This window comes from Acanthisitta chloris, unplaced genomic scaffold, assembly GCF_000695815.1.
Source record: "Acanthisitta chloris isolate BGI_N310 unplaced genomic scaffold, ASM69581v1 scaffold351, whole genome shotgun sequence".
Lineage (NCBI taxonomy): Eukaryota > Metazoa > Chordata > Aves > Passeriformes > Acanthisittidae > Acanthisitta > Acanthisitta chloris.
Genome location: NW_008656244.1, coordinates 158 through 24,474, shown reverse-complemented (window position 1 = coordinate 24,474; position 24,317 = coordinate 158). Strand labels below are relative to the sequence as shown.

The following is a 24,317-nucleotide window of genomic DNA, read 5'->3' as shown; positions in this document are numbered from 1 at the left end:
TATTTCCACTGTCCAGAGCAGGCCTTGTGTTGGCTAGGGTAGTCTGTCTTTAAGGACCTCTGATCTGTCGTCTGCTTGCCTGGAAGTTGAGTCAAATATGGATTTACCAGGGGTTAAGGAGACTTTGAAGCCTTTCTTCTCTCTGTAGCTCTGTGTGCTGTAATCCAATTTCCATGGCATGTGTTTTGCAGAAACCCCACCCCTCCTTTCTCCCTGTCTCTCTCCATCTCTCTGGTTTTCCTTGTTAGGGTTATATTCAGCACTGTCTGCCAGTTTGTGACTTCTTATCACTGGACATTTATGGATACCTAGACCAGACAGAGAATTTCCTGTTTAAATTGAAATTTTGACTTGCCCTGCTTTTATGCATGCTGTTGACAAAATATATAATGTTTACCCATTTCCCACATTAAGTATCTTCTTCCTGATGCTTTCCTACTTCCAGAGGGGCCTTTGGCAAAACTGTGTTGGAGGAAAGTGCACAGTTGTGGTAGGCAGAATATGTGCTTAATTATCAATGAAAATTTCCCCTTTGTAGGGTTAACTGCTTGAAATTGCTCTTCATGTAATAGTTCATTAACATACAGAGTGACATGGGAAGTCTATGCAGAACACAGAACAAAAAAATAGAGTTCTTAGGAAAGGCATCTATAAAACACTGAAATAATTATTTTATCTCTAGGAATTAATATCAGATGTTGTAAATACAAATTCTCTCAGATATTAACAGTATTTCTGGAAAGTCTGACAGGAAGAGAAAATGATGTAGGTTTGACTCCAAAATGTAAAATTCTGAGTTAATTTGGATTGGGATATCTTTGAAGGTGCAGGGACTCTGCTGAGTTGATTTGAACTGTGTTAAGCCTTCAGGTATAAATTGTCTCATTGCCCACCTCAATAGTGGCTCATAATCTGTCCACCAGGAATGAAGCCCTTGGTGCTTGCAAAATGTTTTCAGCGCAGTTTACCAAAGTGATTCAGCTACAGTTTGGGTCCTGTTTATGACAGAGTATGCACACGTGCGTGTATATGTGCTTTATTTTTAATGGCTTGTTTCTTGGCCTTCTCATGACATAGACTAGCATAGTCTTACAGTTGTTTTAAAGTCTTGACAGTGAAGTTATAGTTTGTGAATATCCTGTGCTCTTGTAATGCAAACTTAATTAATCAATTAATTTGTTTATTTCCTTTCCCAGCATCTTTGAGGATGAAAGCATGAAACTGCGACAGCTGAAACTACAGAATCAGGTAAATGATAGTGCTGAAGCTGGTAAAATTAAGTACAGGAAAACAAGCAGCCAACTAGAGACATGAGAAATGGGGGAAACTGCTATAAATAGTTGGTCTAGAGAACCTTTTGCTAACATTTTTCTTTAAAGATTTTCATGGTTTTTGTTAGTTTAAGTCAGCCTTGCCATTGCTTGTAGACTTGGTGTCTTTGATATGCTTATTTTTCATGTGTCCTCTGGTTTTATTGGGGCTGAGTCACCAGAGTGCAGGAATGAATCAAGGGACAGGAAGACTGCAGGGCATTATCCATTTTAAGCATCAAAGGGAAAAGTTTCCCTGACCTATAGAAAAATCTCCTTAACACAGCTGTTGAGAAAGATTTCCAGCATCATATTCTAACCTTTTTTGGTTTCCTACAAAGAAAATATTTACAGCCAAGCATGGGTCAAAAAATAGGTTATAGGTCTCAGTTTTCAAAGTGCTGTTTGCTGGATCCTTACATCACCATATTCTTCAAAGTAATAAAGTATCCATCCTTAATATTCTTGCTCTGTGAAACTTCAAATGCTAATAAATGGATTAGAAGATGTGAGATTGTGATGATTCTCTGGCTGGCCATTTCACATGGGCCACAAATCACTGTCTGACATTCAAGTCATCGTGTTCAAATTGAAGTATGTTTTTCAGAAAGGCACCTTCTCAGCTGAGGCTCTTTAAATCCAGAAACAACAGTCTTCAGGGAACTGTTACAGTGGATAGTAATTCTCCACCAGAACTTGTTTGTTATTTGCAGTCTGAGTTTGCTTAGCTTTGACTTCAGATAGTGAATTTTTTAACCAACTTTATCTGTGTGTATGTAGGTGCTTTTCTAAAACACTTCAGAGTCAAGGGATAAATTTATCTTTGGTCATATTTGTGGAAGCTAGAATAGGCCTTTACCTGTAGACTGTCAAGTAGCACTTGTTTAAAAACAAACTAGCAAACAAAAATCTATTTACAAATAGAAAGCATTACGTCAAGTAATCAGCAAAAAAGCATTTAGTGTCAAATGCCACTCAGTAAGACCTTCCAAAGCTAAGGAGGCTCTGACTGCTTGGTGATGAACCTCAGTGTTTGTTTCAGGACTGTTGTCTTGGGTCATAAGCTGGTAAATAATCACTGTCTTCTAGTGCTAGGCACTGTGATCGATGTAGGCTTAGTGTCAGACCTTGCCATGGGGATACACAGCTGTTCCAGCAAAACAAAGTTGCTGGGCTGGGTGGAATGCCTTCAGAGCTAAATCAGGAAGAGGTCAGTTCAAAGAACTCACACTGTTTTGCAATTTTGTTTCCATCTTTCTTGGATTTGGTTGAGATTGCAATCATCTACAAACCAGGAGCTAGAAAATTTTAGTAAAATGTATTTTAACACCTCCCACCCTTTGCAAAAGAGATTTGTTGCGAAATGCTAACAGTCTCTAATTTAGGATTTTATAATTAGGTTCAAATGTTAACTTTTAAAGTCTGCTTTTAACTTTTTACATGATTAGTACTATGCCTTCTGAAGAAACAGAAGTCAATAGGAGATCACTGTCAGACGTGATGGACTTGTTGCTGGTTGTAGCTGATGCTCTGCTTGATTAATGTGTCATAAATATTTATAGGAGTTGGGATTAAAGAATGCAAAATGTTTTAATCCAGCAGGATCACGTATAGAACCTTTGGTCATACAGAGAGAATCTGGAATAAGCATTTGCCACAGCAGAGATATATGCCTGTCATCCATCTTTCTGATGGATTTGGAAAGCCTCTAATTGCAGTAAAATGTTATTTATAATAGTGCATGACATCAAGTTCCCTCTGTGGGCCAGCTCTGCCTGCCAGGATGCTGTTTTTCTACACTACTGCCTTTTCCTTGAGGGAAGAGTGTGGTGGCTCAGGCAGTGCTTACTCCCTCATTAGTAGGAGGTTGTGGCGTCTTTCCGAGGTGCCTCAGCTCCAAGGTGCAATGCTGCCATCTCCCTGTGCGTGGAGAGCACGAAGCCTCTTGTGTTCCCGAATGCACCTGGTGTGGTGCATTTCTCTTGGCGTGAAGTTCATTAATGCCCCCATCGCTGGCATTGCCACAGCTGCCCCAGCATGAGCTAAGGAGGAGCTGTGAGAGGGGAGAGGATGTTTCAGAGCTAGGATCCATCGTGCATGGCCTTCTAAGGTTAGAACTGTGCCAAACAATAAGTGGTACAGCATTGCACCTTTGAGGGTGGAGTAGTTGGAGCCTTCCTGTATCACAGTCGGAGAAAGAATTCTAAGCTGATTGTCTTACTGCTAGAGTATATTCATCTGACTTCTTGGCTTGTTGGAAACTCACTGGAACAGGAGCTGGTACTTTGTGATCCTTTAGTTACCCCGTATTCTGGTGTTGTGGTTTTCTGGGGTGCAAAGAAAATGCTTGTGAAAGTATTTAGTGCATGGAGTGCACAAACCCCTGAACAAATCATGGTAATCGGTATCTGTTCTTTATTCGGTGGGTTGGTTCCCTGTTCAGCAACTATCTAAATTTTATGTTGTAATATTGTATGAATTTTTAATGTAACACAGAGCTGGAGGAGAATGTTAATTAATAGACAGAACGAAACAAAATACAATTTTCTTTTTTCTACTGAGTGGAGTCAGGCCGGGAATACACGGGACTGAACGTCGGGGCTGCTCTGCCACCCTGTGGAAAGAAAATGAACGGGTGCTAGCTGTCCTCCAGTAAACTTGCAGTTATTTTTTCCTTCTCAGTAAGCAAAGTAGTACAGAGAAGCCTTTTACAATCAGATTAAATTACTATCAAGTATTGTCACTTTGATTATCCTGAAGTTCTTGCAAGAAGAAAGTCATATCTCCCAGCAGTCAACTGCAAGTTTCAATGTAAACGTATATGATTCTGTTGGATTGGTAAGAAACTCTTTGATGAAACAGAATGTGGTATTGTAATACTACTGCTACTGATAACAAAAATAATAAATAATTTAGATTGGTGAGCTGTTAAATGCTTAAAAAGGCTTATCTAATAGAATAGTCTGTTAAATAACTGAAAGTTATTATATCCTATGCCGATCCCAATTTCAGTTTCCCATTTTAGCAGTAGCTGTGTATATTTTTATTGCCTTTAGGATATGCCTGTTTTAAATTTTTTTTTCTTGCCTATTTGTCAGGTAGAGAAGCCTTGGCAATATTTTTTCTCAAATCGTTATTCTGAGTGTAATGTTTTGATTCTCCTTTTTCCTCTCTCCTTTTCTTTGAACTATTAGACATTTTTGAACTATCATGAAATTTTTTACTTTTCCTCAGCATTGCTTTAAAAAATAAATAAACACTACAAACTAATGTTAACTCTTGTGAAAGGTCTGAACACCTTTCTGAAAAACATACCTATAATTAGCATTTTTTAAGAATTTGTCTTCTGCTTATTTTCTTTTTCTTATTCTAGACCAATGTGATAATCTCTTTGGAATTCTGTGTCATTTTTGCTCTGCAGGACAATCCTTGCAAATAATTCTGCAATAGCAAACACTGCCCGTACTGCAGTTCAATCTTCAAAGTGTAATTATGAGTTTAAATAAAAAAAGGGATTTTGTTTTGGGGGTTTTGTTGGGGTTTGTATGTTTGGTTTTGTTTGGTCTTTGTATGTTGGGGTTTTTTGGGTTTGGGTTTTGTTTTGGGTTTTTTTGGGGGGTGGGGTTATGTAAGTGAAAAAAAGCAGAAAGAAAAGATGACTGAGGGCTGAGTTGTGTTGGAATTCCTTAGGGACAGGTTGCCTGAGAAACTTATCTCACTTGAGATAAAAAGCCTAATAGGAGAGGAAAGAACCAATGAGGGAAATAGAATATCAGGAGGGGAAAGGGCTCCAAAGATGTCTGTCTCAAGAGGATTGAATTGTTGGTACCATTTATCGATAGGTCCTTCAAGTCTGAAAATAATTTGATGCAGAAATGGTTTCTGTGATCAAAAACAACTTCTGGGAGTGTTCAGGTACCTAAGAAGCAGACATGGATAAACTGCATCTAGGGCAAGGAGCTTGCACATTCTTTGCATAGTGGTGCAGAGTATTAGAATATGATTTTTCCTTCTTTGTGCATCACCTTAACTTTTAAGGATTAAGCATTTCTGTCTTTAAAATGGTGCTATGTCCCCATTTGCTTTGATGTGAGTCTAGAGGTTGTTTCTCTTCTTGTTTATTAGGAAATCATAAAGATGAAATGTGTATGTATCTGGGAAAATTAATGTTTCATTTTTTAAGATTTGGGTTTACTGTTTGTTCTTTCCTTTGAATCCTGAATTTCATGGAAAAATTTAACAAGGTAGATAAATTTTCCTTTTAGTGGATCATTCCTGTTTTAAGTACTGTTATTTATTTATTCATTTCCCCTCCTCTAAATCTTACCTTTCAACATTGTTTTCTGGGAACTATTTGCTCTAAGTGCTCCCTATAAGGTGATAGTTTTGGGGACAGAAACCTTTTCCTTTGCAAGTCCTGATGACTGTTTCATATTGGATTATAAATGATTGCTGAATTTGTTATTTGTGTTAAGGATTGCTACAGTTTAGACTGGATGAAAGGAATTAACATTATCTGATGGTGCTCTCAGGATAGATCAGAAATTAAGCAGGTGTCCATGTCACCCATCAACCTCTCGTGGAGAATCGAAGACAATATCTCACTCCAAAGACACAGTGATATCTGTGCCTAGGAATTTTGTAAGAGATGACAAGAATATTTCAAATTTATTTGTGATCCTGACCAGTGATATGTCATTGCCAGTGGCTGAGGCATGGTTTCTGCCTCTGGATGTGGTTACTCATTGCTCTCTCATGGTTTTCTTTATTTCACAGAGAACTCTTCTAGAGAAGAAGCAGAGGAAGAAACGTCTTGATCCATTGATGGTACAGCCAAATCCTGAGGCAAAGCTGCTTAGGTCAAAGCCAAAATCGTGTGAGGAGCAGACTCCTTTAGTAGAAACTCCTCCCCATTTCCACACTAATGTTGTTTTACATGGTAAGTAATCAACCTGATGGCAACAATGTTCCCCAAAGTAACAGTATGTGCATTGTATGTCACAGATGGACACCAACATTGCAGTGGATTACATACCTTTCTGTGTACAAAAGTAGAATTGTAGTGCAGTATGGTCGAGCAATACTAAACTGTAAAAGCAAACTAAAACCTTATCTTGAATTTTGTGATAGCTGGAAAACTTCATGTACCCTTGAGTAATCTCTTCCTTGTGTTAGGCTAAAGGAAAGGGGCTAGGGACTTCAGTAAAGGTAGGAAGATACAAATCCACTTTGGATTTGGATGAGTAGTGACTTGCCTGTACTTTTCCTCGTGGTGTCATGGTATACTCCATCTCAAGATAGCATATGACTGAATGATAAAGTAGGGAAGAGCAAAAGAAAAGTGTTACGAATGCTGAATTAGGTTCTTGATGATTTTGACTTCATCTGTTATTTTCTGTGGGCTTCAGTGAGACAACTGAAACATGACAAAGAAGCTATAGTGGTCTACAAAGTGGCATCAGAGCCAAAGGCAATAACTTGGTGGTCTCTAAACATTACAGTAAAATAGTGACCATTCTTTTAGGAGTGAAAAGAAATAAGAGTAGTGAGAGCCTTAAGAGCCCCATGTCACAGGGAGGAAAAAAAGCAGCAATGAAATCCTTAAATTCCAGTGGAAGTGTCAGGAAGTTGTTTATGAGAGCCAAGGTCCCATCAGCCTATCAAGAAAGTAACAGGAAATGTTCTAAGGCTCTGAGACACATTAGGATGTTTAAATGCAAGCATTGTATTATTAGCAAATTACATGTAGAGTAGAATTTAAAAAACCCAAACAAACCAGTATTGCCTGGTTTGAAGATGTTATCCCCTCTCTCGGATGTTTTTCTTGTTCTCCAAATATCTTTCAGGGTCACAAGATGGAGAGGAAAGTGGTGATGTGGATGGTACCATTTAGGTGTTTAAAACTGGGTGTAAGAAAGTTTCTTTCTGACTTTCAAATCAAAAAGAGAGAAAGAGAAAAGACACACAACTTCTAAGTTAGGAAACTTCAGTAGTACTGAAACTACAAGAAAGAAAAATTAAGACTAACTACTCCCTCACTGTCTTCCATAGTTTGTGATAATAGCAGTAAAGGTGTCAGAAATGTGATGACTAGATAAAGCAGTAAAGTTTTAAGAAGTAAAACAATGGGAAGCCAAGGAATCCAAAGCTGGAGCTACATTTATGTAGTGTGTGCTATACAAGCACATTTTTAGTATTGTGCCAGCCAGATCCTGACATGGAGATGCCTCCACCAACTAAGAAGTGCAGTGCACAGCTGTGTTGCATGTTTAAACATGGAAGTTTCATTTCTAACAAAAAGACAGAGGCATCCATTTACAGCTTTCTCTGCCTGTGGCTGTACATATTTTTATCAAATTGATTTGTGATGTTCACTGTAGAGCACTCACTTACTGGCACAGAAGCAAAGAAAGAACATGAAAGAAAAGCAAATAGAGTGATTGCCTGTAAATAAATTGAAGGATATCAATGTGCATGGCCAATGAAATTTGTTTTAATTGCTTAAGCCCTTGTGAAAAGGTAGATACAGTTGCTCTATTTATATAGGGAGAAACTGATACGTGATATGTTTAAAGTAATAGGCAGTCTGTACCAGAGTCAGGCCTGACTCCTCCCAAGTCCTCTGACAAAAATTGAACAAGTATATTTCAGTACTATAAAGGGACACTTGAGCAAGGGAAGATGAAAAGGAGAATCATCCTGGGATGCAGCTTTAGCTGTAAAAAAAATTATGGACTTAAGAATTCTGTTTCATTTTGGCCTGTAGGCATTGATGGACCAGCTGCTTCCCTGAAATCAGAAGTGCAAGATTTGGGGACCAAGCTCCAGACTCTCTCTGCTGGATCTACCAAAACAGAAGACAATGCTGATCAGGAAAATGATGGAGAGGCTGTAACAGATACAGCAGGCAAGCCAGATCTGCAAGAAGTCTTACAGAAACGAGGTAAGAGTTGGTAATAGGCAAATGTCTTTTTCAGGGTTCTTCTACTTTTATTATTTTTTGCCAGTAGCTTAAAAAAACCTAAAAAATAAGAGGAATCGTTAAACAGCTGTCTGTAGGATATCGCTGTTAAATGTAGATTCTACAGCATGTGGAAGTGCAGTACTGCAGTTCCTTCTTCCGGTATTGATTGGAACATACCACTTACTTTTTAAGAGTTTATCAATGTGCTGTAGGATTTCTGGTCTTTCCAAGGAAGTTGCTGACAAAATGCAATACTTCACATTTTGCTAAAGTTATGGGTATTTTTATTCCAGATATGTCGTATCTGGTTAAGATGCTTGAGTATTTTTACAGTTGCAGAACTCTATAGCCAGTAAATGCTGTAATTTCACTCTCTAGGAGACTAACAGGAAAGGTGTTTTTCTGAGTCAGAGGCTGCCACAATCAATGGGTTTAGTGTTTTATGTTCAATAGTTATATCCCATTGAGTAGTTTCCTACTGGAGTGTCAAGCTCTGTCTGCCAAGTATCTTAAGTTGCTGCCAGTACTACAGGAAGCCTTTTTTTGTTGCATGCAGCCTAATCACTTTGCAGCCAAATTATGGCTAGTGCTTAACAGAGTACAGGGCTTGTTGTTATTTTGCAGGGCTTGTCTCCCAGAATATTTCCAGTACACTTTATGTATTGAGGTGCTGCCATATATAGAAGTACTTCCATCCAGGTGTCAGATGCTTACATATGCATAGCAACATTACACAAAAGTCAGGAAAGGAAACAGGAGAGAATATCCAGTAACTTGAGGGGAAATCAGGGGAGGTAGAATATAAACAGTGAATTTTGAAATTGGCTGGAGTACTAGAGTTAACGCCTTTCCTCTTCCCAGATGTCTCTTGGGAAGTTTACTGACAGGTTGTTAACACTAGATTTTTCTGGTTTATCTGAGACTTCCAGCAGTGCCCCTTCTATGCAGTGCCATGTCAGAGCACTGTTATTACATTGGCTCTCAGAAAATAATAGAGTTTAGCAGGCTGAATGTGTTCATTTTCTATGGTGCTTTATGTGCTTTTTCATTCTACAGCCAAATTAAATAATGGAATCACAGAACAAAATTATGCAGTTCCAAGCAGGAGGAAACACCAAAGAGTGATGTGTACAGAAGCTCTTTATTAATGTCTTTATCCAGAGTTGTTTTAGTTATATACCCATCTCTACGTAACTGTGCTTAGGTCGAGATTAAATAAATAAGTCCTGGAACTACGTAAAAATCAAGTAATTAGTAGTATTCCTGAGACCTGAGTTTTTGGAATTGATGTAAGAACAGGAGGAGCTGTTACTGAAAAATTAATGTACTCTGTTTCAGTGTGTGTAAAGAATGCAAACTGTACAGAGTCCAACTTACAGGATAGGTGTCAGCATATTGATCTGGATTTCCTTTTCATTTTGAGGTTCTTAAGACATGGAGGGATTTTTTTTTGCATGAAAATAGGCAAAATTAATTCAGTGACAGCATATACTAAGCAATACGTTACATCATGTAATATCACGTAAAATATGTATTAACAAAACCCTGACAGATGCGTCATCATCTGCACAGTGACAGCTGCAAAATGTCACTGGGGGGTTGAATTTCAAGGCTCAGGAGCCAATATAGCACGTGAAGAAAATCAGCAGTTGAAACAACAGAAATAAATTGAGCTAATAGTTATGCAAGAGTTGTATATGAAATAGTGGTGCTGTGAACTTGTGACACCTTTCAGAGATTACATGCTTGATCCTGTATTCTTACAGGAATTTCAGGCAGTTTGAATTTTGATGAGGAGGACACAGAAGAGGAAGAAACTAGACCAGCATCTCATTCACCAGGCTCTGAATCTGAGAGGCCTCGTTCTGCATCCAGTGAGAAATCTTTTGCAGTAAGTGTCTTGAAATCCTATTCTGGTAAGTGCTGGGCATGTGCTTGAGTTTAGTACTAGCCCCGTGAACACTGGGTTAAAACACAGTAGTTGCAACTGCAGTAGCCAGCATATTAATCCCTGAAGGCACAAGAAGGTCATGATTGTCAGGTTATCTGACTGAAGGACTACTGAGGTAAATACAAAGACCTAGCAATGATCAAGGAACAGTGGTGTGTGGATTCCAAGTAGCCTAATCAGTGAAGATGGGAACACAGTGAATCAGCACTATGACCCTCAAAGGAGACAGATTGGGCCTTTGCCTCTGGTGCAAAATCCACTAAGATGACTCAGAGGAGCTCTGAAATGCTGTGCAAGCTTGCTTAAGAGGGATCACTTCCAGAAGGTTTTTAGCATTTGTGGTGGGATGCAAGGAGGAACAGAATTTTGGGATGGAACAGAGAATGCTGGGGTTGGACAAACTTTTTATGAGGTGTTTAGGGGAAGGCACTCAGGAGGGAAGAGAAGGGTGTCAAGGTGAATCAGCGAGTAATAACCATGGGAAAACAGGGATTAAAGGGGATAATAAGCACCAGATGCATGTAAACAGCTGCAAGACAGTATGCTTCTCTGCCTGAACCTTGTGCCTGATCACTTCAGCATGTCCCACTATCTTCTAAAACTCCATTTCTAATTATTTCCTGTGTGCACATGTCCTCGTGTATGTGTTGGTGTGGGAGAGATATGCATGCTGACAAATTATATGCTGTACTAGCCAGTGAGTTGGAAGAAACCAGCATCCGGAAGCCTCAAGGTCTGAGCTAGCTCAGATCAGATAAAGGCCACAGGGTTTGGCCATGGATGCTGGACACCCCTAAAAGTCCATACTACTATTCAAAGAACCTGTGTGAGTATATTTGTGAGGTGATTGTGTGTATGTTGTGCTAGACTAGTGGGGGAGTAGTACAAGAGGTCTGAATGTTAGCTACTTGGGAGACTGGGCTATTGTGCAAACTGTTGGAGATTCAGGGTGAGGTGTGCTGGAGGGAGGAAGAGGTGAGAGCCGCTAGTGAATTTTGAGTCTCTGTGCACGTGTCTGTACTACTCACTCAGGAGTCCTACTAGCTGTAGCCTGGAATGGGGATAAACCCACAACTTCACCTCCAAGACCCACTAAGAGAGGAATCTCTTGGATGCTACAATTCACAGGATTCAGCTATCTCTAAGAAAAGAAATTACTTTAATAACCGCTCCCTGTTATCCATTAGAATTACAATTTTTTTTGGTGACCATAACTTGCATCTTGACTGTACGCATTGTTCTAAGACTCTTCCAACACTTAGTTGATATGGTTCCACCAGCAGCTTATTCCATTTCTGCTACTGTTCTGAACCAACATAATCTGAGTGCTCATTTCAGTCACAAAAATTCCAGCCTGTCTTATTGCAGCATCCATCAGTCCAGCTTTATCATGCTGCCTTATTTCCCACAGAGTGAAGCTCTATAAGAAAAGAGGTTCTTTGATTGGAATGTGTACAGCATCTCATCCTATTTTCCCCTTCCTAGCAATTCACTCATCCCTGGTTAACAAGCACTCTTTCTCCCTTCTCCTTGGAGGGCTAGTCTTTCCTCAGAGTAAAAGTCTTCAGTGACTTGTTTTTCAGAGAAACACAGATGGTATCTTGTTTAACCGTCCTTTCCCCAGCATCTTCTGGAGACATGATATCTTGTGTTTCAACAAACCTGAATTTCCTTGGAGAATGCCAGAGTCTCTGATATGATACTAATTTGCTAATATGATGCTTCTTCCCACAGGAAACAGGTGCTTCCTGTAGTCCATCCCCTCAGGCAGATGCACAGCTGGGAGAAGTAGAGAACTTGGAGGATTTTGCCTTGCGCCCTGCACCCCGTGGCGTTAGTGTCAAGTGCCGAATCACTAGAGATAAGAAGGGAATGGACCGGGGCCTCTTCCCTACTTATTACATGCATCTGGAAAGGGATGGCAACAGAAAGGTACTGGAAGCAGCACACACTATCCTGGCTATTGTACTCCTACCACAGAATGCTTTTGGTGTAAGGCAAAGCTTCTGGTAAGAAACCTGTAGCTGAGGAGAGCCATCAAACAGATGAGGACAGCTTATATTTGGCCAAGGCACTTAAGGGAATGTCGTGGTTTAACCCCAGCCAGCAGCCGAGAACCACGCAGCCACTCACTCACTCCCCCACCCATGGTACGGGGGAGCGAATCAGAAGGGTAAAAGCTACAAAAACTCATGGGTTGAGATAAAGACAGTTTAATAGAGAAAGCAGAAGCTGCACACACAAGCATAGCAAAACAAGGAATTAATTCACTGCTTCCCGAAGACAGGAGGTGTTTATCCCTCTCCAGGAGAGCAGGGCCCATCACGCATAACAGTTCCTTGGGAAGACAGATGCCATCACTCCAGATGTCCCTCCTTCCTCCTTCTTCCTCCCACCTTATATACTGAGCATGATGTCATATGGTATGGAATATCCCTTTGGTCAGTTTGGATCACCTGTCCCAGCTGTGTCTCCTCCCAATCTCCCATGCATTCCCAACTTCCTTGCCAGCGTGGCAGTACGGAAAGCAGCAAAGGTCTTGACTCTATGTAAGCTCTGCTCAGCAATAACAAAAACATCTCTGCATTATCAACTCTGTGTTGTGCACAAAATCCAAACATAGCCTCATACTAGCCTCTATGAAGAAAGTTAACTCTACTTCAGCTCAAACCAGCACAGGGAATTAGTAGCTTTAAAAGCCATAATACAATGAAAGACAAAATTTATAAAAATATTAAATGTTAAAAATGTTAAAAAAAGAGCAGGAAAATTGGGCCGCTCCAGAAGAAAAGGAGAGAAGACTAGAAAGGATGGCTGCATTAAATCCAGACTGCTGAGTGAGTTGATTGGAGGAATAGGATTTCAGAGTGTGCACTTTGGAAGAGATCAAAACTGTGGAGACAGTAATATCAGCACAGAACAAGAAGAGGAATGGGTTTGGGAAATGGAGAGAGAACAGTTTGGATAGCAATGCCTATTAATGCCTCTGCATTCGTACGAAGCACCAGTCTTGATGAGAGTTTTGTATTTCCAGACATTCCTTCTTGCAGGGAGAAAAAGAAAGAAGAGCAAAACATCCAATTACCTCATATCTGTTGACCCAACTGATTTATCCCGGAAAGGGGAAAGCTTTGTTGGAAAACTCAGGTGAGAACCACAGATAAAAACTATAGGCAGGTGAGACAGGATTTTTATTTTAATTGAGTTGTGGTTGTGACCAGCAATCTGGTATCAATTCAGAGAGAATGAACTCATACTGTTCTGCTGAATGTAATCTGTATTCACTTGAGTTGGCAAGCTTTTTCAGCGTTACCGTTCACTGTGGTGAGAGAAGAAGTTCTGTTTAGATGCTTTTCCAGGGTAGGTTACAGGCTCGGTTCACCATGGGCACTTCATAGAAGTTCCTCACTGAGCTGGCAATAGGAAGATTCAGATGGCAGGAGATATGTGTTTTCACTGTGCTGTACAAATACCTGTAAAAATGAGAAAACTTCCCACTGATACCTCTCTTTCTCTGTTTTTCCATAACCTGACATTAGGTCAAACCTAATGGGAACAAAATTTACCGTCTACGACCATGGAGTTAACCCAGTCAAGGCACAAAGTCTAGTGGAAAAGACTCATACAAGACAGGAGCTTGCAGCTATTTGTTATGTAAGTACTGCTTCTCCCTTTTTGGCCTTTTCTTCTTTGTGCCTGGTTACTGAGGAAACAGGGCTTACAAAATCGTGCTGCTTTCAGCCTCCCCCACTTACTTTGAAACCAAGTGACCAATTTCAACCAGATACAACAAGGGGCAGAGGCCTCAAAGAGAAGTTCTTACAAGTGTAATGAAAAAAAAAAATCTATGCTAGGGGAGGGAGAAAGACCCAAGTAACATCCTGATGACCTTCTTACCCAGCCTATTGCTCAGTGTGTGGCCAGTCAGCACGTCATTTACATGGAGCAGCCACAGCATGAACTGCCTCTTGCCCACCCAGTTGCTGGTGGACATTGAGAAGGAACTGGGAGTATCCTGTGAAGTAGAATTATTTTTTGCAGAACCAAAGGCATTGTGGGGGATAGGAGGGAGCTCATATTATTTCAGTGCAGCTTGTTGTTGGTAAGGATGTAATTCCGGGGGAAATCATGAATCACTAGCTCTGTCCTAGAAATGTTTTCTTCTGTCTTGTGAATCACCTCAGTCTAGGCTTCAGAGTCAGGAGGCACTTGTGGGCACTCTCGAATTACGTGAGGGTTCTCAGGTTACATTGTTTCATATTCCAGTCCTGCAGTTTAGGTAAAATTTGAGGTTCTATACAAAATGCTGACCATCAAGTGGAAGAGTTTTAATTTTTTTCACAGGTATGGCAGCAGAAATTTAAAGATGCCTTAGCCTACTGGAGCATCAGCTTGATTTTTTTGGTTTTGCTGTTGATCTTAATGGTACATGGGAAAAAAATTGATGATTCCAGTACAAGCCTTTTTACAGAACTATTACTGGTTATTTTCTTTGTATACAGTATTCTTCAGTTCCCTACCTAGCTGGACGTACCTACCTAGCTGGACTGTTAGAATGCATACAGCAGTTAATATAAAGTCAGCTTTTCAGAATTATGAACTTTTATCTACAAGATGCTCATGAAGTTTATATATGAATAAAATCAGTACCCTCCTTCTTATAAGTGCCCCTAGACTTTCTGAAGTGAGATAACAGAGAATGCAACACCAAAGGCCTTTGTGTCTGCAAAATGCACTAACATGTGAGAAGAAGCTGTATCACTTCAATCCATCAATTCAGTACTTCTAAAAGATTCTGGCTTTCTAATTGGTCTTTGGGAATTCTTAAGGTTATCAGTGACATTATAACAGAACACTTTAAATGGAGCCTTGGGGTTTGGCTGACATTATTAAATGTACGGTTTGAAGATACCAGGACTTTTTTCCTTTGCTTTTTGTACTCCGTCCACTTGGAGCAGTATCCTGCAGTGCTGAAAAACCTTCTTGACTTAAGATTGAAGCTTGGATAGATGCTGAATACTTTCCTTTCAGGGTCTGTCCTTGATTGTATATAAAACAGCATGATTTGAGATAAAATTGAGGTATGGCCTTAAACACCAATAGCCGCACCTAAAGAAGAATGTCGTTCGTTGTTCAGGAACATTTTAGCCTAAATGGTGATGTATACAGGTAACATAGACTCAGGTCAAAGATATTTGCCTTTTATCATACTTAAGGCTTGTTCACTAGCAAAGTTTTAGGACATTTTTCCTCAGAAGCAAAAACCTATGCCTGGAAATTGCACTTATCTGATTTTGTTATGAATGTTTCAGTAGGATAACAAATGCACTTTAAATTAATTAATACCCTGTATATGTTTTATCAGAGTTCTCCTAATGGGAGAAATATCAGTTCTCGGTGATTAAACACATTTGCAGTTAGATAACTGCGACTACAGTTGTAGCTAGCAAAACTCGAAAAACTAGTACAAGTGTGGGTCCAGGTTCAGTTTTGCTGTCTTTCCTTCTTTGAGATGGAGTATCTCATTTACTGAAAATAATGTCTTTTCTTGTCTTTCAGGAAACCAATGTCTTAGGACTCAAGGGTCCCAGAAAAATGTCTGTGATCATTCCAGGAATGAATATGAATCATAAGCGAATTCCAGTCTGTCCACGAAATGTGAGTTATGGAGTTTTGTCGTGTTTCGTATGGGAGATAAGAGGTTAAAACTTCCCCATAGAGGTCTGGGTGTTACTGACAATCAGGGTTTTTGAGCTGGGTTGTTAGTACCCAGGGCTTTAGTAAGTTTCATGGAGAGTAAATAGAATGTAGCTTAAATGTGTTAATTAATTTGTCCTTGCCTACTTTGTAGCCTTCTGAATAGTGTCGATATTCTTACTTGTCCTTTGGTCAGCCTAACTATTAATTACTTATCTATATGTTGTTGCTCTTGGACCTGCAAGCTGTCCTCTTGGTGGGACCCTGTTATGCTGTACACAGGTCAAACTTGCTTTTCCCAGGAGCTTCCATTCTTAGCCAGGATATGAATTGCAACAGATGGGTAATAGTTAAGGTGGTATTCAGGAGTAGAGGCAGGTAAATATGTTTTTGATCAGAATGCTGTCAGCCTCTTTGCAGTAATCACAGAAAGGGAGGATTCTTTAAGCAGAAAGTGGGATGAGGAGAAGGATGGAGTTTTGTTGTGGCTAGTTAGTGGGGATTTCTCATATATGTGGGGGGTGTTAGCTATGTGGGGGACCTTAGCCAAAAGCTTTCAGAACTGTATCTGAAGATATATTAAGGTATATAATGAAAATCATTCTGTTCCATTAATGTGAGTTTTATGTTTGTTGTGGCAGAAGACCAAAAGGCACAAAGAACAGGTGCCAACTGAAAGACATGGTCAATATTTTAAGCTAAAAAATGGTATTTGCAGCCAAGTTGTGAGCAGATATGAAAGGGTCAAGAATATATTTCTTGAGGTCAGAGCAAAACAAAATCTTCAAGAATGGAAATTGAGAGTCATGAGTGCCCAGAAGAGAAATTTAATCTTGCAAATGGGTAGGAATATTGTATCTGGAAGTGGCCATTTATTCATTCTATTTCAACTGGCATTACCATCTCCTCCGTCAGTACAATAATGATTCCATTATGCCTTTATTTTCCTCCCCTATTTTCTCAACTGTTTTGCTATCAGGCAAGCATACTGACACTGGGCAGAGCTGAAACACAAAGCTGTTCTGTAAAGCTGGCAAAGCTTTCAGTGTAGAGGTTTGACTGGTTTTATCCTTCATCCTCTGTAGTATGATGCCTCCAATTCAGAAATACTGCTGCTGCTTAAAAGGAGGACAAATTGCATCTAAATGCACTTTGTTGATGCCAGTTCTCAATTATTTTAGCATCTTTAAAAAGTAAATAAAGATAAAATTAGAGATATAAAGTAACTAAACTGAACAGTAAGTTCTATTTAGGTTATCCTCAAAAATCCCCTATCATATCTGTATAGAATACTACAGCAGTTATTATAGCTGTATCAGTCAGACCTCCACAACAGGTTGTTTTCTGGGCATTTTTTCCTGTTAAATAACTTCAATTTGGATTTTTTTTCTTGGGAGTTTTAGCATATATTATTTCAGTTTGGATTTTATTTGTTGAAGAATTTTTTTAATTAAATCACATCACGTGTTTCACTACAACTTGCACCTTCTTGTAATTCATTGTCAGATTTAATGTGCTGTTTTACTTCCAGCTTGTATCTTTTTGATTTTATTTCTCTGTTTTTTCATATTGTTTGTTGCTTGTTAGACCCAATGGATGGTATTTAACCTTACAGTCTGCTATAGCCTTTGGACTTTCGACTGAAACACCTCAGGGCCTGGCATTGTGCAGTTAATTGTAGATTCTTCTGTTTTGAAGTTTAGAATGTTAGAAATGGAAGCTGGATGCAACAGGAGCAGAGAGAGCTTATGAGACTCAGAAGGGATTCCTGTCAGCAGGATGGCACTCATCTGTGGCCTGTGAATTGTTCCCTTTCCTGTACACGCACTTCCTTCTCTCTCTCTCTGTTTTCTGAGTGGAAATACGGTGATAGCTTATTGAGCGGAAAGGAATGCTTGGACTGGGAATCTATAGAAGTATCTTCCTGGTACTTGCAGGAAGTTTTCAGTAGGACTGAGTTTCAGTGCTGTCATTGTGTTTCATTAAACAGGGAATGACCTTCGAGTGGCAGAGTGAGCACAGGAGAGAGGCAGCACTCGAAAGCAGAGCAAAATGATAAATATGTTTCTTTCCTCTGAACAGGAACACGAGGGTCTGCTGTCAAAATGGCAAAACAAAAATTTGGAGAACCTCATTGAGCTGCACAACAAGGCTCCAGTCTGGAATGATGATACTCAATCCTATATTTTGAATTTCCATGGCAGAGTCACTCAGGCCTCAGTGAAGAACTTCCAGATTGTCCATGGCAATGACCGTAAGAGTCTGGTGGAGAGTGTGTGGGACTTGCTCAAACAGGGAGAACCCAATTTATTTCATGAGGGTTGAGAGGAATAAGACACCCTTTCCGGGGAAGGGAAACTGGGTGAAGGAATTTAGTTGAGGATTACTGAGGACCTCTGAGCTGTTGAGAAAATTACTTAAGGCCTCCCTTTTAATGGGGTGAGTGCAGACACTGCCGTCCATTGCTGCAGCAAAAGAGGGAACAAATGCAAGCTTTCTACAGGGAAAGAAAAGGATTAATAGAGCACCTTCAACCCAGCAACAGAGTGACTTGAACTTTGATTCTGAGAAGAGAAGTAATCTCTAGAATATCACAGTCACTCGAGCACAGATTTCAAGGCCACTTTGGGGGGAAAGGATGGATACACAAACCACATATATTTGGCACTGCCAGACATGTGTGGTTTTGTTTTGGGGTGTTTTTTTAGTGTTTGTTTGTTTTGCTTCACTGTGAAATTGTTCATCTTTGAATCTTTTTTTTCTCCCCAGCCGACTACATTGTGATGCAGTTCGGACGTGTAGCAGAAGATGTGTTCACTCTGGACTATAATTATCCCCTCTGTGCCCTTCAGGCCTTTGCTATTGGACTCTCCAGCTTTGATAGTAAATTGGTCTGTGAATGAGAGATGACAAACTTGTAACATGGAACTCACTCCTATCCTTGCATCTTGTAAGAGTTCCAGGTGTAGTAATGAAGAGCAGATTGGAAGGGAAATGGGAGACAGACTTCTGCAGGCTTATTAGAAAGCAAATTCCAGCCCTCAGAGCATCGTGGGAGTTGACAGTGGACCATCTTGTCCAGCGACTGCTCACTCTGTATGCATTGTGGAAGAACAAGGAATATAAGTGATGTTTTACGGGAGTTCATGTACAAAGAGGCAACGCCATTATGATCTCATGACTAACCTTTTATTATTTACAAAAGTGATTCTTTTATACACACCTGTTATAAGTGCCCACTTCTCATTGGTTAACTACTATTACTAGCCCTCCATCATTGTTCTCCACCTCTAACCATCTTCAGCTCCTGCATCCCACAGCCGGGAGCTACTTATCTTGCTACCTCCTTTCTCACATTCCAGCCGCAGCTGTGTTCTTGAACAGCTTAGCTTGCAGCTTGCTCAGGCCCTGCTAGCAAGGCTGGATTGCTCATATGTCCATTAGCAATCAGAAATTCTCCCACAATGTTTTTATTGTTGATGTTTATTGGTGATGATTCTGCTTTCACAATCCGTGTTTACAGATGCTGCATTAGAGTGGTCTAAGTCCACCAGTTGGAACTCCTTGCAGCTAAGATTAGAAAAATAATGGCTAAATACTCATATACCTTGAAACTTCCACAAAACCTGAGAGATGATGTGACTCAACAGTTCCTTATCAAATGAATTCATAAAAAAAAAAAGAGAGGAGACAGGTGTAATAGGACACTGGCTCTAATGCAACACTTTTAGAATCATAGAATTTAAGGGTTGGAATGGACCTTACAGATTGTCTAGTCCCAACCCCCCTGCCATGGGCAGGGACACCTCCTCACTAGATCAGGTTGCACAAGGCCTCATCCAGCCTGGTCTTGAACACCGCCAGGATCGGTGCAGCCACCGCGTCTCTGGGCAACCTGTTGAACTTGTTGAGGGTGCACTCAATCCCACTGTCCATGTCACTGACACAGATGTTGAACAGTATCAGCTCCAGCACTAACCCCTGAGGGACACCACTCGTCACTGGCCTCCACATGGACCATGAGCCACTGACCACAACTCTCTGTGTGTGACCATTCAGCCAGTTCTTTATCCACCGAGTGCTCCACCAATCAGATCCATGTCTCTCCAATTTAGAGACAAGGATGTCGTGCAGGACAGTGTCAAATGCTTTGCATAAATCCAGGTAGATGGTATCATTTGCTCTGTGGAATGAGTCTCTGTTCAGGCTGAAGTCCATTTCCCTTTCAGTATTCTAATTGCTCTTTATCCCTGACAGCCCTTTTACCAAATAACAATCAAATCTCAGATGCTCCCTTTTCAGTTGGTGATATTTTATTAATTGCTGCTTGTTATTTTTAACCATGTGAAAAATGAGACCGAATAGATGATTGAATGTGACTGAAATTGGCAGAAGGTAGTATTGTAACAACATACAGTACTATTCCTGAGAAGCAGTGTTGTGACAGATTGAATCTAGACTGTAAACTGATCAGAAATATTTTTCCATTTGTCCATTGTGCATAAAATTTGCTAATTTTTAGGAATAACTTCGTGACCAATTTTATTTTTTAATGTGTTGTTGTCTCAAGTTATGACATATTAGATCTTATATAAACAATTTTAACCTGACTATAAGAAGGAGTTACCTCAAAAAGAGATTACAGGTATTTTCAAAGGCATCAGTAAGTTTAAAGTAGTTGTATCGCGAGGCTTTGCAATGTGCCCTTCCAGTGTTCCATTTGTAATACTGGATGTACAGTATGGAGACTGTAGGTCACAGCATGGAATGCTTCTTGGTTCGTATGGCCTTAACCCATCAGAGTGGATTGCTGCACAGTGTGACACGGAGGCCTCATAGTGTACACACCTGCTGTGTACTGAAGCAGAGAACAGTTACTATCTTGCCTGTTTCATGGCCATTATGCACATTTGCAATGGTCCTGGAAAAGTCTGTCCCTCTACTAAGATAGGAATTAGGTGTTCTCCAGCTTTGGATATTGTCATTGTTGGCAGACTAACTCTGTTTCAAGCTGCAAAGGGCAGATATATTGCTTTTGATCTCTGGAATCTTTGCAATGGTAGATATCACTTGCTCTTTGAAATTAATGAAGCTTTGTGAAGACATTTTCTGATACTGCCAGGAAAAAAAAAGGATATGGTAATCACATGTAAACTCTGTATTTAACTGTAAATTATGAATTGATGCCGAGAAGTCCAGCTCACGTGTCGCTCAAATGACCATTCAGCATTAGCTGGTGAGACATTGTACTTTGATGATCTCGTCAGAAAGGACCCAGTGAAGAGAACTTGAATCCTGATGGATCTGTTTTGTGCCTTTATGTACTTCCTGCTCATCAGGCTGGGGACAAAACCTGGCAATGTTTTCCAGTTGTGCTCTTCTGAGCTCTTGGCTGATGGTTCTGCATTCCCTCTACCCAGCCAGAAAAACTAAGCTGGTTTGTGTACCTGTCTGATTATTTTTCTGAGTAGGACTGTGTGACAGAAACTGCCTCAAGTTATTTTGGGATGACATAAAGGTAGAATGCTAATTCCCAATTCAAGATGATTTTCTGTGTGCTCAGAAGGCCACAGTAGCATCCCTTTACTCATCTTCTCAATTAGGTTTGTCCAGCTGTGGCTCTTCAAGCTATTTGTTGACATCACATGATCCTAGCAGGGTCAGGGCCTCTGGGTCTCAGTCAAATTATGCAGACAGATGAACTGATTCCATGCTCTTTATCAGATACTGTTTTACATTAATTGTATTTATAACTTTTATATATAAATGAAAATGAAATAATTTATGTATTGAAAAATCCTTAATTTTAAGTGAGTCGGTTTGGTTTCTTTTTTTAAACTTTTGCTGTCATTTGTGGATTTTCTTTGTTCCTTCCGTATGAGATACTACCTGTTGCTCCCTATCCTCTTGTATCTCATCTCTCTTCTTACTCTCGCTTTTCCTTTGTAATTCTCAGTTCTTTCTTAGTGCTATTTTTGGGAGTTTTTTTATACACTTAGAAGTTTGGGAATAAGTGTAAGGTTAGTCTCTCTAATATTTTTTTTCCTATTAGTAGGTCTTCCCATAGAAATCTTGGTTTCTATTTGTTTCTCTCTTTAAGCTAGTTCCACTTTTCTGCCTCATGTTTTTATGATTGTCCCAGTGTCCAGTTAGGGCGTTTGAGATGGTTCTTAGTGCATTTTCCTACCTTCCATCTGAACTCGTTGGAGTGTTGAAGTACTGTAATATATTTTTCTGAATCACGAACTGAACTATTACAAGGAAGAACACCAAGCTGAAGTGCTTATTTGTTCCTATTTTCACTGAGAGATGTTTGAACCTCTGTAAGAGGAGATATCATGGGTCTGACAGTCAGAAACTGGCACAGCTCTCAATGTGTGAACCTTTCTCTTCATGCACCTCTGTTTTCCCACTATTTCCATCTGAGCTAAATTAGGTTTAGTTGGGAAAGAAAACTAAGCAGGAAATACTACTGGGAATTTGTTCTTAGTACAGGAATATTAGTTGCATACATGGAAATGTAACATTCTTGAAAGCCCAAAGAGGTCTTAAAACAAAGAAAGGAGCATATTAAACTGTTAAATATGAATCCTAAAGGCACGTCCAGCGACTCAAACAGTTCCTAGGCTGCTATAATCTCTTTGGCTTGTGAACACAAAAGAATGAATGATTTGCTCTTTTAGGGGTCAGTCTCGCTCTCATTGACGTTTTGCTGCTGAATTTGGTAGCAGTAGGACAGGGGGTTTTGTTACTGTTGGCATAATTATTAAGTTATACTTAGTGTGCTCCTCTACTTGCTGGTGCTAACAGCTCTGTAAATCTCTCAGTTGACACTGAATTAGATTTCCTCTTCCTGATACAGAAGACAAGCAAAGCCTTCCCCGTGATTTTCATGTCAAGCTAAGAGTTTGTGTGTAGTCTTGTGAATGGAACTATGGACAGATTTCCTGCTTTGTCAGAGTCAGGAATCCCATTTTCTCTGCCACGGTGTCAAACTGTTGTACATAACTGCAGTTTGGAACTAGTTCAGAACTCAGAAAGACTCTTATCCTTGGGCTAAAGCAACTTGTGTATAAGAGCTTCCTTACTAACTGGGAAAACAGCCTGCTATAGCTATTAAGCGGTAAGAACTGAAAGCTCTGCCATGAAAGAAGGCAGAGACCCTGTACATACCCACTGTTAACTCTTGTATCTCTTGAACTGTATAGTCTATATGTAGTGTGTAGTTCCTGTCTTCTAGATCTGTCCCTTAATGTGTTCCATATGGAATTATTGTCACAAAATGGGAGAAAAATCCTGAAGCAAACTAACTTCACCAAAATGCATTAACGTAAGGACTATTGTAACCATAACCTGCTCTGGTGATTTAACATTCGGTTTAGAGAATACATAAAAGGGTGAATGTATTCTAGAGGCTGGAATTCGGGGTCATTTACTTTGGTTCAATTAATGTTTTCAAACAAGTTGGACCATTGTCTGCAACAAAACAGCTGAAAATTATGAAGAAAGCCAAAGCTTGATTTTTTTTTTTTAATGCTTCATTGAATTGAGCCCTTTATTTATTAAAGAGAAAGCAGTACTATTTTACTGTGAGAAAAGGTTTTATTTTAAAAACTGAATAACTAAAGAATTCTGATGGAGTACAGGTCGGGTTGGGAAATTAAGTCTGATAAGTTTGCCCAACTCTTCTGCTTTCTGTTTCAGAGTAGTTTGCTTCCACATTACCACCACTAAAGAAAAAAACCAAAACCCAGCACTAAGAAGGGCCTGTATTCTCCTGAGTGAGTTTCCATCTGCAATTGACTGGAGTCCTGCAAACAATCTGTGTGATGATTCACAGGAAGGAATAGGTTTCAATTCCTTCTCTTTGAGCTATGTTGATTTGGCAAGGAAATGGAAGCAAAACAATATGTTAGTCACATAATTATGAGACCTGGCCTAGAATTCACAATGCACATGTAATGAGAAGTGAACTACCTTTCAATATATGTTTTTTATTAAACTACATATCTTTAAATATGGCTTAGTTGAAACAGTGGCTAAATTAAATTACAGGGCTTTATATAACAAACAAAAACACCTACTAAATTATTTACTTGAATTTTGTAACATCATATTTGTATTCTACATACTTTAAATTCCTGCAGTTGTATCAGAAAACCTTTTTTTTTAATGAAGTTGATGGGTTTTGCCATGAGGTTTCCAAAGCCTTAAGACACATTTAGGTCCTGTTTTCAGTCTTTTCCCTGCAGCTTGAAAGAGTTACAAACTTTTTTAGCTTTGGGCTCTTACCAAAATCTGAGATTTTTCTTAAGCCATTTCTTCAGTATATTGAAGTTTTAAACAAAGCCATGTCATAACTTTTCACACGTGGTTATGTGCACACCATTATCTG

The 24,317-nt window shown here is 39.7% G+C and overlaps 1 protein-coding gene across 1 annotated transcript; it reads left to right on the top strand.

Annotated features, from left to right (window-relative positions):
- The first annotated feature begins 1,199 nt into the window (after positions 1-1,199).
- TULP3 (tubby like protein 3) lies at positions 1,200-18,998 on the top strand. Its single transcript, XM_009084214.1, has 10 exons — positions 1,200-1,248; positions 6,087-6,249; positions 8,077-8,253; positions 10,041-10,165; positions 11,960-12,157; positions 13,260-13,372; positions 13,765-13,879; positions 15,785-15,883; positions 18,005-18,176; positions 18,692-18,998. The coding sequence occupies exons 1-10, from the start codon at positions 1,216-1,218 to the stop codon at positions 18,823-18,825; spliced, it is 1,329 nt and encodes a 442-aa protein (XP_009082462.1). The 5' UTR covers positions 1,200-1,215; the 3' UTR covers positions 18,826-18,998.
- The last annotated feature ends 5,319 nt before the right edge of the window (positions 18,999-24,317 follow it).

Bases quoted from the DNA above. Each gene is read 5' to 3' on its own strand.
- TULP3 (XM_009084214.1), top strand. From the start codon at position 1,216: ATGAAACTGCGACAGCTGAAACTACAGAATCAG. The intron at 15,884-18,004 runs GTGAGTTATGGA...TCCTCTGAACAG, and splicing joins TTCCAGTCTGTCCACGAAAT to GAACACGAGGGTCTGCTGTC. The intron at 18,177-18,691 runs GTAAGAGTCTGG...TTTTCTCCCCAG, and splicing joins GATTGTCCATGGCAATGACC to CCGACTACATTGTGATGCAG.